The sequence below is a fragment of the Chamaea fasciata genome, unplaced genomic scaffold (genome assembly GCF_029207755.1).
Source record: "Chamaea fasciata isolate MVZ Bird 193981 ecotype frontalis unplaced genomic scaffold, bChaFas1.0.hap1 SCAF_21, whole genome shotgun sequence".
Lineage (NCBI taxonomy): Eukaryota > Metazoa > Chordata > Aves > Passeriformes > Sylviidae > Chamaea > Chamaea fasciata.
This window is the reverse complement of record NW_027094106.1, coordinates 7,102,649-7,117,113: the sequence shown is the minus strand read 5'-3', so window position 1 is coordinate 7,117,113 and position 14,465 is coordinate 7,102,649. Positions and strand designations below refer to the sequence as shown.

General features: G+C 51.4%; 1 protein-coding gene across 3 annotated transcripts in view; it reads left to right on the top strand.

The window, feature by feature from the left end:
• The window catches only part of SSH2 (slingshot protein phosphatase 2), a 90,872-nt gene extending 76,661 nt beyond the window's left edge, over nucleotides 1-14,211 (top strand). For all 3 annotated transcript variants that reach the window (XM_066201691.1, XM_066201689.1, XM_066201690.1), the window contains 4 exons: nucleotides 940-1,086; nucleotides 1,673-1,873; nucleotides 6,007-6,850; nucleotides 8,098-14,211. In XM_066201691.1, the coding sequence (XP_066057788.1) occupies nucleotides 940-1,086; nucleotides 1,673-1,873; nucleotides 6,007-6,850; nucleotides 8,098-10,059 (3,154 nt within the window). In that variant the 3' untranslated portion in view covers nucleotides 10,060-14,211. The remainder of the gene's footprint in view (nucleotides 1-939; nucleotides 1,087-1,672; nucleotides 1,874-6,006; nucleotides 6,851-8,097) is intronic.
• Nucleotides 14,212-14,465: the final 254 nt, after the last annotated feature.

Here is a 14,465-nt window from a genome sequence, read left to right as displayed (position 1 = left end):
CAGGCTGAGCACCAGTGGGTTCCTCTGTTTCCTGTCCTTTCTGCTTTTCAAGTTTAGATTGTCCTTTCTCTAGACCAGCGGTTATAAGTACCAAGATCGTGCAATTAAATAATTATTCATGGATTTGGCTTATTTGTGCCAGACCAGTGGGAAAAACTAATCGTGCTGCTGAACTGATAGTGTAATTGTGTATCTCAGAAATTCAGTCTGGCAAAATTGACTCTTCTTGGTGAGCTCAGGGTCTGCTGTGGTTTCCTTGAGTCTGACAGGTCCTACTTGATTGCCAGTGATCTCAAACCTGCTTGGGAAAAGGGATGTCACTCTCTTGCAGAGCCCTTGTTCTGCCTGATATCCCAGCATGAGTGCGTTTCATAAGCATCTTACCAGTAACCCTCAGGGCTAAAAATACTGAGTGCTGTGTACATAAATACCACAAGCTTTCTCTAGCAGTTTCCTTTCCAGAAAATTTAGGGATAAGAAATAAATCCTCCCCAGTGGCTCATTGTCTGTTACATCTCTCTGTAGTTGTTTCATGCGTTTGTTTAGCTCTGGTGTTACTGGGAGGCTTAGTCTTCCATCTTCCCGTGGTTTTAGTGCAGCAGGAGGAGAGATTCATAAAGGGGCTTGGAGAAAGTGTGCAAACAGTAATTGCAGGAGCTCCTGTGGCACTGACACAGAACAGAGGTGGTGGGCAGTGTGTCCTGACATCATGCAGAGGAAGTTTCTGTCCATGTATCTCTGTTATCAGGCTCTAAACTGCCCAGCAAAACCTATTGTCTGTGTTAGCTGCTGCTTCCTTGCATTAATTCCTGGTTTTGCAGTAATTTAGTTCAAGAGTGCACTTCCAAATGCCCTTGGCAAAGCAAGGCAAGGCTGCAGTGTAGCAGTGGGACATCCTCTCTGAACTTGGCTGTGTTTGTCTCTGCTGTTCCCATACAGGGTACGGTACATTTTGAATGTGACTCGAGAAATAGATAATTTCTTCCCTGGGCTCTTCGAATACCACAATATCCGGGTTTATGATGAAGAAGCTACAGATCTTCTGGCTTACTGGAATGATACCTACAAATTCATCTCCAAGGCAAAGTAAGTCTTTTCAGAAAACACAACACACACATTTAGAAGATATATACTAAGCATTTTGTTTTCCTGCTGATTTTCTTAACTGCTTTTCCTCCTTGCCTACCTAGCATCACAGCATTTTCATTTTGTAGTTTGCAGTAGAACATCTCTGTGCTAGAGGCTGCCCTGAACTGCTCAGTATCTCTATGGGATGTGTTTCTAAATTGTGACACCACGTTTGTGGTACAAGTTCTTTTCACTTGGAATATGGCTTGATGCCAGTGGGCCATTTGGGCTGAGCTCAAGGGTGCCACACTAGTCTTCAGAGGCTTTGCTGTATCTCTGTGTTTTTCCACTTTGCAATAACAGCTTCAGAAGAGCTGTTACAACAAAATCTCTTAGGAATATTAATAAGACCTTGTTCTTCAGTTTCTTTGTGTGTCTTGCTCCAGTTTGTAAATTGGATTATCAGATCACATCCCAGACTCCAGCTGTGTCCACAGTGTTGAAAATATGTTTGATAATGCTCTGGTAAAGAAGTTACTGTTTCCTTAAGCTTGTCAGATGTTTTCTGTTTAGTGATCCTCTTTTGTTCTTTCTCCCACTTCAGGAAAAATGGTTCTAAGTGCCTGGTGCACTGCAAGATGGGAGTGAGCCGCTCAGCATCCACGGTGATCGCCTATGCCATGAAGGAATACGGCTGGAACCTGGACAGGGCTTACGACTACGTGAAGGAGCGGCGCACCGTCACCAAGCCCAACCCCAGCTTCATGCGGCAGCTGGAGGAGTACCAAGGCATCCTGCTGGCCAGGTGAGGGCAGGGAATGATCCTCATTATCCATGTTGAGGCTTAACACTTCAATGGTTGACTCCATTCTTTTAGTCTGAGCTTGTGTCGCTGTGTTGTGCAACGTTAGGAAAGGTAGCGCTCTTTTCAGGGTTATCTCAGCTGAGCCTGGGAAAATGGGTGTAACAGTAAGGAACTGTCAGGAAGCTGTTGGATTTCTAGGATGTTTGGTTTTTGGAAAGCAGCATCCCATGAAGTGTTTTCTGAGTGTAGCATTCAGAGCTATGCAGGCTCCAGCAGAGATAAATTATGTCCCTGTTGCTTGTAACATCACTTGGCAGGGAACTTGCGTTGTCTCCTCACAGTTCCCTGTTGAACAAGCCCCTCCTCAGCAGCTGGTCTGGTTTTATTTAGATCCCTTTGGTAAGTGTTGGTGTGAGGGGAGGGGACAGGATGTTCTGTGCATTGCAACAGTGGTGTTTATTCCTGCCTGGAGTCCTGAGGCTGGTCTGGAGCTGGGCCTGGGTATGGGCAAGTGTGTTGTAATCCCAAGCCTATCACTTGACTAGCAAAAAGACATAAATATTGCATGTTTCTAGGCTGTGTTAAGCAATGTCTTCACGTGATCAGCAGGAAGGAGGTAGTGATACTCTGTTTTGCCAGATTATGGTATTTTGTTTGGGATCCTGGTGTGCTTTGCCTGGGAGCAGATCTGCAACAGAGTTACCCAGTCTGAGCCTCCTGCCACAGGAGGTGGCTCTTAGCAGGTTTGGACCAAAGTTAATAGTAAATTTCAAAGCTTTTTGGTGCCATTGGGAGGTGCCTGCTTATTGTAGAACCATTTCGGTTGGAAAATAAAGTCAAGTCCAGCCTTTGTTTTATATGCTGTTATTTACAGCAGCTGTGTCACACACGTACTGTCTTTAGGGCACAATTCTTACCTCTGTCCCCTGCTTGATTTTGTCCCGTCATGTCTGTTCTATCCACTTGCAAAGACCTCTGTTCCCTTTCATTGCAATGACTTTCCCTTCCTCCTTTGCTCTCCACCTGTTCCCAGCAGCCTGACTCTGTTTACTGCTGGGCCAGGCCTGGATTCCCAATTTTTGCACCAAACCCTTGGTGTAAACTCCCCTGTCACTGGAGTGTGCTTCCACTTTTCCCTCTCTGCACAGGTAAACAACCTCAGAGCTCTTCCCAACTTACTCCCTGACTGGGTGCACCCACAGGATCTTCATCCTCCACCTCTTCCCATGCCTGCCTTCCTCCCCCCTGCTCCCCAAACCCTGCCTGCCATAGGAACCATCTTTGTTTCTAAAAAGCAGCCAAGTAGTATCAAGTCTCAGGACAGATCACATGGAATAGACAATTTTAAAAAATAGTGCCCTGCTGGTCTGAAACCCTTTGAGACAGACACCACACCTGCCTTGGGTGCCTCATGTGACACCAAACATGCTGCTGGCACCAGTTAGTAAAGGTCAGTGCTTAACTCTGGGCCAGAGATGACCTGACCAGTGTGGTGTGCATTGAGCAGACTGGGAAATTAGATCTCCTTGGTGCAGGATGGAGAAAAAGAAGGTTTTTTGGTGTGAAAAACGCACCAACAGGTTGGTGAACGCTTATGAGGAGCACTGGTGTGGGAGCAGCTGGTATCTCACGTCTTCAAGCCCTGAGTCCAGCAGCTGGTTTGGGTAATCTGCCAGTCTGGTAGCTGGTGACATGCCTGCAAAGCCACCCTGTACAAACATTTTGGTTAAGGATTATTTTTCCCCATCTTTTAGTAATTTATTTTTTGGAGGTATACGCTTCCTGCTGCCATCATTTATAGCACGTGCTTCCACTGAAGCACAACCCTGCTCCTGACCTACTCTGCGAGTCCCTGTACAATGGCACAAACAGGATTACTTGTGAGGTTTTAAAAAATGCAAGAGCAGTGCGTTCCATCTGTGTAGGACGAAAAAGGCTGCAGTAAATGAAGCTTCACTGAAGCAAGGAGTGGCCCCTTCCATGTTGCAGAAACTGTTCCTCTTTATCCACTTCCTCTCAGCTACAAATTGCTTTTTTTCCTCTTTCTTTGTGTTATTTAGCTTTGCCCTCTGGCCGCCTTATTTATTGCTGCAGTATTCCAGGACAGGTAAAAAAACTAAAAACAAAAAAACAACAGATTGACACTCATGTGACTGCTCCAATTTCAGGGGGAAGGTATGTGAGGGCAGCCATGTGCTCGCACTATCCAGTTACGGTTTTGTGCTGGGGTTATAGCAACTGGGATATGTTTTCCAGCTGTAAAATGAAAACCCCCTGCCTGCATTTAGTCACAACAACAAGTGTGTTTTGCTCTTTGGGACTGTCATACTTCCTGGGGTTAGTTAAACTGTCCCCTCCCTCTGTTGATAAACACAGCAAGGCTGAGCCAGGCCTGTTTCTGTTATTAGTTATAGATAAGTTACAGGAAACCAGTGTTTGGGATCTCCTGTGCCTTGTGCAGCTTGTGGATCAACAACAGTTTTATACCCAAGCCTGGAGAGCTGGTGGGAGGTGTGGGGGGCTCCTGGTCCAAAGCTGGTGTGGGTACAAGCACTGGGAATGTTTCCCAGGAAGCTCAAGAGATGGCTGTGGGCTGTGGGAAGGGAAGTGAGCTCCTGTTCTCTGACCCTGCACCTCATGCAGGTTGTCAGACTGAGGAAGTGTCAGATTGGAAGATAGCACAGCACACCTCTGCCAGTGGCGCTTGACATCTGGTTTCGTCCTCAAATCTGTGCCAGTTGCTCACACAGGAGGGTAATTTTCACTTTCAAAATCAATTGTGCAGCAGAGAGCTGGATTTGAGCACTGAAGTGCCCCCAGAAAGCACCAGCAGCACCCCAGGTCGTATGAGCAGAGATGTCAGATGACATTCCATACAGAGCCCAAGCAAGAATGTGCCTCAGGGACAAGCCTGTTCCTGCTGCCATTGTCAAATTGCTCCGAAACCCACTGGAGACAGAGCATGTGCACCCCAGGACAGTGTCTTTGGCCTCTGATCTTGACCTTCCTCTCCTGTGGAAGGACCTGATTCTGCCCTGTGTCACACGAGAAGGTTGTCACTGATTATAGGGTTGGAAAGCTAAATCTGCAGTGGATTATTTTCCTTAGCTGTTGGGCACCCACAACTGAACTGGCACATTGTAATTAGCTCAGTACCATCTGTTAATTAACTTACTGTGGCCACTGGATGTGTCTGGGAGCGCCTGCTCATGCTAGCAAGGGACTGGAGGGGTTTTGCAAGATCTGCAGCTCCAAGGAGGTTTCTGTGGTTTCTGTGTTCCTCCTAGGGGCAATGGGTGGAAACACATCCCTGTGGCCGTGGCCACTCGGCAAACCCTGGGCTAGCTCTGGCATTTCATGGCAAGAAGTTGCCTGGAGTGCTGTCTGTAAGCCCAGGTGCATGGGTTGGGGATTTTGCCAGGTGGAGATGAGGAAGGTGATGCAATGCCACTGGCAGTTACTTGGCCTTTTGATAGCTCAGACTTTCCTAAAGGGGCTTTCCAGGAGCTGGAGGAGTTCTGAGCTTCCTTCCTGTGGAAGGTGGGTGGTAATTTGGGCAGTGTGTTTACTGTTGAGGATGTCTTGTGTGTTTTTGCACACACCCGCCTCTACTCATCCCACCCTATCCCTTTGTTACAAATTACTGTAACCAAGCCTGTTATTGATGACTGAAGCTATTCAGAGGAGGAACCAGGAGGGAAATTGGACTTCATTCAGTGTCCACCACCTGCTTGTGTCCAGCACAAGGGGTTCTTTCTCTTCTGGTCACCACTCACCTGCTAGCAAATGGAAAAGTGCTGGCTGGGAAAGGACCAAATTCTGTGGTCAATTATTCTGTGGTCAAACATTGCATTTGTTGAGTGGACGGATCCAGTGCTGCTGAGGAATAGGGAGGGGTGTGTGGAGCAGAGTGGTGCCATGGAATTTAGCTCCTGGAAAGTAGCTTGTGATTGGACCAACTTCTCCAGCAGCAGGTCTGGCCCTGAACTGCTCAGGTGAAGCTGCAGTTGTGGTCAGTGACTCCAGCATTTGGCACAGTTTTTGCTGTAGGTTGTGTCCTCTTACAACAAGGTGGATCTGGCTGTGGTGTACAGAAATTACTCACTGTTTTTCTTCGCTCTCCTTCCCCTCAGCAAACAGCGGCACAACAAACTGTGGCGCTCACACTCGGACAGCGACCTCTCGGATCACCACGAGCCCATCTGCAAGGCTGGGCTGGAGCTGAACAAAAAGGAGATCACCACCTCAGCTGACCAGATCTCAGAGGCCAAGACCAATGACAACCAGCAGCCCATGTCTCCCATCTACTCAGCTGAGCTGGACAGGGAGCAGCAGCTCCCAGAGGACTCAAACATGATCGAGGACGTGTGTGTGAAGGAGAGAAGGATCCACTTAGAGTTTACTTGCAGAGACTTCCACGCTGAGCAGATGGAGGACAAGCTGAACCTGAACAATATCAATGGCTGTACGGCAGGGTGTTGTGTAGACTCTGTCCCCCCTGACAACTGCCGTGCTTCTGAGGCCTTAATGCAGCTCCAGCACCCCTTGGAAATAACTGAGTTTCCCGATCTGACAGTGGACGATCTAGAAAAAGATGCCCTTAAGCCTGATATGAACGTGCACTTGGTTCCCATGGAAGAATTCACTTCATGCTTAAAAGACTTCCCCCAATCCCCAAACCAAAATTCCCCAGGTCTCCAACAGAACCCTCAGCCCGAAGTGACAGACCTCAGCACAGACAGGATTGATTTCTTCAGCGCTTTGGAGAAATTCGTGGAGCTCTCCCAGGAGAGCCGGTCACGCACCTACTCCCATTCCAGGCCAGAGGAGCAAGGGACTGGGAGGAATGGGGTCTCCAGAGTGCCCATGCTGGAAGTGCCACCTGCTGCAGATGGGGGTGCAGATACTCGAAGGAACAGCCCTGGAAACTCTCCTCAGGCATCAGATGACTCTTCCACAGATGAAGAACAACAAAAGGTTAAAATAACTTTCTCAGACTTTTTAGGAACTGCTGCTTGACCCTATCTGTGGGCTGTTTTCTGCTGTGGGGTGGCTGTGGATGGGATTTTCTAGCCCTGCTTTCACTAGACACAGTGTGAAACAGGAGGGATTGCTAGATGCTTCTCCCTTCCTTCCCTTTTAGATACTTGCCCTTTTCTGCACTTTTTCCTTAAACATCAGTTTGCTGGCATTGGCAGGGCCATGAGCTGACCTTGACCCGACCTGCTGTGCTGTTCTCATGAGAAACTTATTTTTTTGAGTTTTGCATCAGGAGAGCAGAAAGGTGGGACTTGACCCACTAATGTAGCCAGACCCTGAGCCGAGCCAGTGTCCCAAATCTGCACAGATATTTATCTGACTTGAGAAATCCACCAAAGAGTGGGGCAAAACTGGCCTATTTACCTGGCTGGGAAGCACCAGCATTGGGGTAGTAAATCAAGCCAGGTGTAGAGCTTCCACTGCTGGAGGAAGAAATTAACCTGTCCAAGGTCTGGAGTGATGGGATTGGGCATGTCATGGCTCGCTTCTCCTGGGTAGAGAGATGGTCTTGACAAAATTTAGTAACCTCTAAATTTAGGTACCTTTTTCTCATAATTGCTTTTCAGCCTCCAGGACTCTCACAGGGATTGATGATGTCCGGGGCCATCATTTTCTGGGAGCTTCTCTTATTTAAATTCCATCCTGCATTGCTTGAATCTTTTCCATCTCCATGTGAGGCAGTAAGGCTCTTCCAAATATAATAGGCCAATGCTCTCTCCTGTGATTTGGCAGAGAGTGTCTGTGGAGATTGGGAGCCTCCCTGGCCATTTTCCTCTGGGAAACCTTGGTCATTCTTTTTGCTGTACTTCTCCATACATGAGCAGAATCTGTCATGTTTTCAGTTCAAAATGGTACTTTTAGCAGTATTAGGATTCTTTTTGTTTGTTGGACTTTTCTTCATTTAAAAAACCAAAAAAGCTACCTTATCCTTGGCATTTGTTGCAATTAAGGTTCTTAGATCTTAGTCTAAGTGAAAATCCAGCCTGGAGTAGGTTAAATTCAGTCTCAGAGACAGTAAAAAACCTGTATTAGTGATCACTGCTCTTGTGATCTCTCTCCACACACTGCCACATGCTTCTTTGTTCCTTTAGGGATGTGCGCCTCTGTTTTCTCTAACCTGCTGCTGTTTGCTCTGTGTCAGCACGGCTGATGCACTTTGTAATTCTCCTGTTTGTGTGTTGCAGGAGGTCCCTGAGCTGCCTGGTGCAGGTCATCTCACAAGATCCCACTCAGAAAATGCCATTTCTGTGAAGGAAATTATCACAGAGATCGAGTCAATCAACCAGGGAGCAGGACCTGCCCAGCAGAAAGAGGGGTCAGCCAATCTCAGCCAGACACCAAAGAGGAACACGGTGCATGACCTGCCAGTGGAGGTGATTTGGGCATCAGAAAAGTTGGAACAGAGTGAAGGAGCCTGTGCTGGACACCAGGAAAAGGAGAAAGACCCTCTGCCAACTGAGCAGGAAGAAGCCCCATCTCTGCAGCTGTCTTCTGGTAAATCAGACCTGGAGGAAAGCAGCTCCGGTGGGGAGCAGCAGGAGCCTCGTGGCTCCATCAACCCTGAGCCCAAGTGGTGCCCCGGCTCCGTCCGGAGAGCCACGCTGGAGTTTGAGGAGCGCTTGAGGCAGGAGCAGGAGCACCAGCACACGACCCCAGCCTGCACTTTACCCACCCGCAAGAACTCCAGGAACGACTCTCCTGCTGCCGAGCTCCTGCCACGGGGGAAGAGCGAGGAGCCGCCCCTGGAGCTGGCTCTGGAGGGTGACAAGGCTCAGGGTCGGGGCGCTGAGGAGCTGCTGCTGCCTCCCGAGGCAGAGCAGCCTGTGGGCAGACACCTGCCTGCACCCCTCGGCCCCCAGGACTCCCTGCCTGCAGAGCCCGGCCCAGGGCAGGAGGGAGCAGCACAAGAGCACAGGACAGTGGTCTCGTTTGACGGGACAGAGGAACCATCCCTGCCCTCCCTCCTCCCAAGGAGAATCGAAATCATTGAATACACCCTCACGGTCAAGCCTGCGGAGCAGCACCCCGACACAAGCTGTGAGCAGGGCGGGCTGGCCACGGCCACCCCGTCTTTAGATGAAAACTTGAACCCCTCGATGTGCTTGGAGAAGGCTCCAGTGGATCCCTCGCCGCCGGAGCACGCGGTACGCAAGCAGGCCGCCTTCACCGTGGGCATCCCCAGCGAGGAAGGCAGCGGGACATCTGCTCACCTCGGTGCTGCTTCTCCCTCTGCCCAGGTGACCTGTCCACCTTCAGGCAGCCTCGAGCGCTCTCCTTTCCCGTGTGTCCTTCACCTGGAAGGTGTCACCGAGCAGAGCACGGGTACAGACGATGAGCCGGTCACGCCGTGTGGCACCGAGGGAGACGCCACTCTCCCATTCAGGGACGGTCCCAAACCTCTCTGCGGGGACGGTGCTGGCATCTCGAGGCAGCTGAGCAGCGAGGACTTCACTAGGCAGCGTGCTGAAAACATGGACCTTCTGGACATCTCGTTCCTGTGTTACAGCCTCCCTCACAGCTCCAGCAGCCTCAGTGTGGAGGAGCGCTGCAGCAGCCCCAGGCCGGTCAAGCAGCGGGCGAAGGAAATAGAGGCTCGGATCCGGCACGCAGGGCTCACCAGACCCTCCCACATGAAGCGCTCGGCGTCCCTGGCCAAACTGGACTGCCTGGACCTCTCCAAGGACGACTTGCACAACAAGGAGTCGGCCTCTTCCAATGCCAACCCCGTGCTTCTCACCTGCGTTGCCCTCGGTCGAGGCTTTTGTGGGGGGAGGTTGGAGAGGGGCTCGGAGAGCGCGTGTGGGAAGCATCGCCTCTCCTCCCCGGAGCCCACTAAGCATTTTGTGGAACAGCTCAGAACAGCCGAGTGCATTGCCCAGAGCAAGCCGGTGGAGAGGCCGCTGGCTCAGTACGCCAAAGAGTGCAGCTCCAGCCAGCAGAGTTTGTGTTCCGGCAAAGATCCAACGTGGACTAGCTCCGGGGAGGGCCCTCCGCTGCTCCAGGTGCAGGTCCTGGACTCCTTGTCTCCATCTCAAGCTCTGGCTGTCGCCCCACGGCAGCAGCACGGGAGAACTCACCCTCTGAGGAGGCTCAAAAAGACCAATGACAAAAAGCGGACAACCAATCCCCTCTACAACACGATGTGATCCTGGGCCCTTGGCTGTGATTTCTTACCCAGAACCTGTGGTGTTGCTTTCACGCGAGGGGCAGGTGTAATATAAGGAACATGCACTTTATTGGTTAATTTTATATATATTGTCATTTTACTGTTCCTGGCGCATGTAGGTGTGGGTTGGTTCTTCTGTGTGTGACTCTGACTGCAGGACTGTTTGGGTTTTTTTTAAGTTTAACTCGGATAACCTCAAATGTTCTTTTTTTGTTGTTGTTAGTTTGTTTCAAAAGAACACCTTTATCATGAGAAAATTGATGTTGGCTTGCTTTGGCAAGGTGGAGTTTTGCTTACAACCACATCCTAGCTCCTAACTTGAATTTTCCCCATGCCTTGAAATGGTGCTGAGCAGTTGGTGGGGTGAGAGCCCCTGTAAATGTGAAGGTTGTGCCAAGGTCCCTTTGTTTGGCCTTTATTTTATTCTGCAAACTGGAACTCCACCATGCTGGCAGATCCCTCACAAAGCTGCCCTGGCCTCAGTTCAGCTGGTGCTTCCTCATAAGGAGCACACAGGGGTAAATCTTCCCAATGGATGAGTTCTAACAACCCTGGGCAGCGCCAAGACCAGCTCTCCCGTCTGCCATGGGGCACACAGAGCTCTCTGCTCTGTGCTGAGGTGGGGCAGAGCTCCTCCAGGAGCTGCCACGTTCACCTCTACCCCCAAAGCCAGTGTTCTTTTAAAACAAACGTCTCATTAGGGTTTTAACCCTCCCATTACTTGAATACTGCTGTGGGCCTTCCAAGTTCATGGCCATATCATCTGTCCTCTGCCCTCCTCCTACTGCCTGCCCCCTGCCCCAAAGCTTTTCTTGTGCTGCCTGAGTTTCCCTCTCCCCTCTGCCATGCTCACGGGTGTTTCTGGTGGCTCCCAAAACTTGAGCTGTTTTTGTTACATGACATACTGCCCTTAATGCAAAGCTTTGTCCTCTCTGCTGTCACTCCTAATTCTAGACCCAGAGGGAAAATCTTTCCTGGAAGTTTTTTCTTTTATTTTCTTTTTTTTTTTTCCCTAAATTGTATATATTATATTTATATGATTTTTTTTGTTGTTCTTTTCTATGGTTTTTTTAAAAAGAAGGGCAAGACTGCATTCTGTAAACTGGAAAACAAACCCACCTGACTCAAACTCAGTGCTGTTCTTTGTGATATGCACAAACATGGGAGTGGATTTGACATTATAAGCTGTCTTCCCTTTCCAAAAGTGAGCCTCGATGCCAAATGTGTCCCTTCTCCTCCAGTCCTGTGTGAACCCCTGTTAACCCACTGTGGGAGGGGCACGCTGTGTCTGCCCATCTCCTTCCTCCTTGAAGCTGGGTTCCAGGAGTGTCAGTTGGACATGGAAACTCTTTGACTGCTCCAAGCCATTCTGCAGGTTCTTGCTTCCCTGGAGAAACTGTGTGTGAAGGCTCTGCTCCAAATGCCAGCAAATTATTTTGTGGTTTCTGAGCAGTTTGGCTAAATCGAAGCTCCTCATTTCTATCTGTGTGCATCGGCAAGTTGTCCCTGTGCTGTAGGAGCAGAGGGAAAGGCCAAGGGGAGCTCTGGGTCCTGTCCACAATCCCGTGGCAGGTCCTGTCTGAGCTGGTGCTTGGCTGGGGCCCAGACCTGCCCTCTGGGGAGGAGCAAAGCAAAGAGAAGATGCAGGATGGCTCGGGCTGCTGAAGCCCGGCATGGAGAGGACTTAGTGTGGGAGCAGCAGCAGCCAAGCCCATGCCTAGAAAGCAGCCCTAAAGCTGCAGAGCCTTGCAGGCTCAGATGGGACAAACTCCTCTTGAGCTGGAGAGAAGCCCACGGCACTGGAGCGCTCTGGAGTATTGGGAAGCAGCATGTACCTGCCCTGGGGAAGGGGAGTGGGATATCCTCAGCCCACAGCTGGCTGGCAGGGTAATGTCGCCCTGCTGCCCTCCTGTAACCCCCAGGGGTCCTCCTGTGCTGCTTTGCAGCCTGGGCAAGGTCTGTGGGTGTCTGTGCTCCATCAGCCACAAGCGCTATCCCTGCCTTTCCTGAACTCTGGCAGGGGGTTGTTACCCGTGCTGGAGCACAGCCCTGTCCTGGGTCGAACAGCACGTCATCCCAGGCCATTTCAGTCACTAGAAAGTCACCCAAGCCCCTGGCCCAGGAGGCCAGATATTTCTTTGGGACACTGAAGGACATGTGGCTTCTCCTAGCCCGCTCCAGCTGGCTCCGGAGCTGGGCAGACACTGTGGAAAGGCCAAGTGGCTCATGTCATCTGGAGAAAGGTTCAATCCTTGCCTGCCCCACAGACTTCATCAGGCCCCACGACCCACCATTCTGATCCCAAGGACATGCCTGCCTGCCCCTCCACGGGTGGAAGGGACTGGTTGCCACCAGCCTGCCTTGCACTGGAGGGTGCATGCTTGGCTGGCAGCGTGTCCTGGTGACAAGGATCTGTGTGGGAGGGAGAAGCCCTGTGTAGATTTTTTTTTCCCTTGAGAAGGAAGGAGGAGGGAGGAGAAGGATCGGGTTTCTTTGCCCGGCTTGATCTCAGGAGAAATGCCCTCTGGGAAGGGTCTTCGATGCAGACCAGAAATGCTGCTTCCTTCCAATACTCAGCTGCTCTCTGGGTGCTTCAGCTGGAGAGAGCAGCAGAGGGGCAGAGGCCCCTGCAGGGAGGTGTTTTGTTGTCCCCTTGTCCTTGGCTCTGGCCCAGCACAACTGGTTTTTCTCTGAGAAGGCTGTGGGCAGGCAGAGGCAGTTGGGAAAGGTGGTTCTCTTACAGAGTGATGAAGGCCTTGGAGGTCTGGAGGCTCTGAGCGGGATGGCAGGAAGGAGACGGACTGGAGGGGTATGGACTTCCTTGTCCAGTGTCTGGGCAATGAAGCCATCAAGCCCCTGGCATCAGAGGTCTCTGCTGGGAACGATTGTCCCTTCTCCATGCTGGTGGCTCGTGGGAGGGTGATGACTCTCTCCTGGTTCCTGTAGCCACCCCACGAGAGCTGCTTGTGACCCGCTGAGCACCACGGGGAGCAGCAGCACCTCCAGGGTGCTCAGCAGCTGACAAGCCTCGCGGGTAGAGGGGGTTCGGGAGAAACCTGTTGTTTTAAGGGCATTTTTGTACAAAGCAACTGTTCTTTGGTCTCTGGCGAAGCCTCTCGGAGGACGCTTTATTGTTTACATTGACTCCTGTACAATATCCCAGCCATCGCTGCCCCGTCCCGGCCGTACTGTAACGTGTGAGCCTTGCACAAACGGACTGTGTGTGTGTGAAACTGGTTCTACACTGCGTTCTGTTGCACTCGGTGGTGTGTGTGGGTGGCGTGTGTGTGTGTGTGAGTGTGTGTCCGGTCTGCTTGAGAAATTGTGACCTGTACAGATCTCTCCCCTCTCGGCCCTTGCCTGGGGGCGCGGTCCCAGCGGGCGGCAGGAGGTGACTCCGCTTCTGGGTCACTTGGATGTTTAAACGGAGCAGGGATTAGCTCCGTGTCCCTCTGCCAGCAAAGACCTGGTGGAAGGGATCCCGCCCCACCTCCGGCTGCTCCGGGGACCTCCTGGGGAGGAGCAAGCTGGGAATCCGTGGCCGCAGGGGCACTGCACCTGCCGGGGGCTCCAGGAGCCCCGCAGCTCTCTGGCAGGAGGAAGCCATACCCACCGCAGGGCCCTGCTCCCCGCACGGTGCATCCTGCCTTAATCCGGTCCTGGCTCCACACAAACCCCCCCCACTTCTCCCCAAGGTGTGGGGAGCCCTTGGTGTGGGGCGGAGGCAGGTGCTGGCCTGGCGCAGGAGGGCCCGGGCTGGTGCAGGGCTCGGTGCCTGTCTGGCAGTGCTGCCAGAGGTGCTAACAGCCCGCCTGCGCTGCAGACATCTCTGTTGGCACAAGAGAAGGTGCCAGTGCCTTTTATTTTCCTTTATGGAGATGTGACGTCCGTGCGCTGGTTTGTAGGGATTGTCCAGGGCCGAGCAGCTGGCGGTGGGCTTGCAAATCAGGGAGGAGAGCGCTTCTGTCTGCCCCTCCTGGATCTTCCTCGGTGGCTGGGATCGTCCCCTTTCCCCCTAAAGACTTTATGACCGATGTGCTCAGCTGTTTTTAAATGTGAACTTGTGCACTGATGTGCAGATTCAATGTTCTTGTTACCGAATGAATAAAAGTTTTATTTTGAAGATGACAAAGCTGTGTGGCTTCCTGTTTGGGATCGGGGCTGGGGGTGAGGGAGTGATCTGTGCTGCTCTCAGAACATGGGGTGGCAGAGGGGATCTGGAAAGCCAGAGGAGGGTTGTTCCCTCTAGGGGATGGTCCCATCCTGCCCCAAGTGTTGGAGCAGTGCTTCCAAGCAAGAGGTACTTCCAGATCACACTGCAGTTGCAGGGAGGATTCCGAGGGTTCTGTATTTAAAACTGTCAGGGTGCTGCAGGTGCCCTCCTTG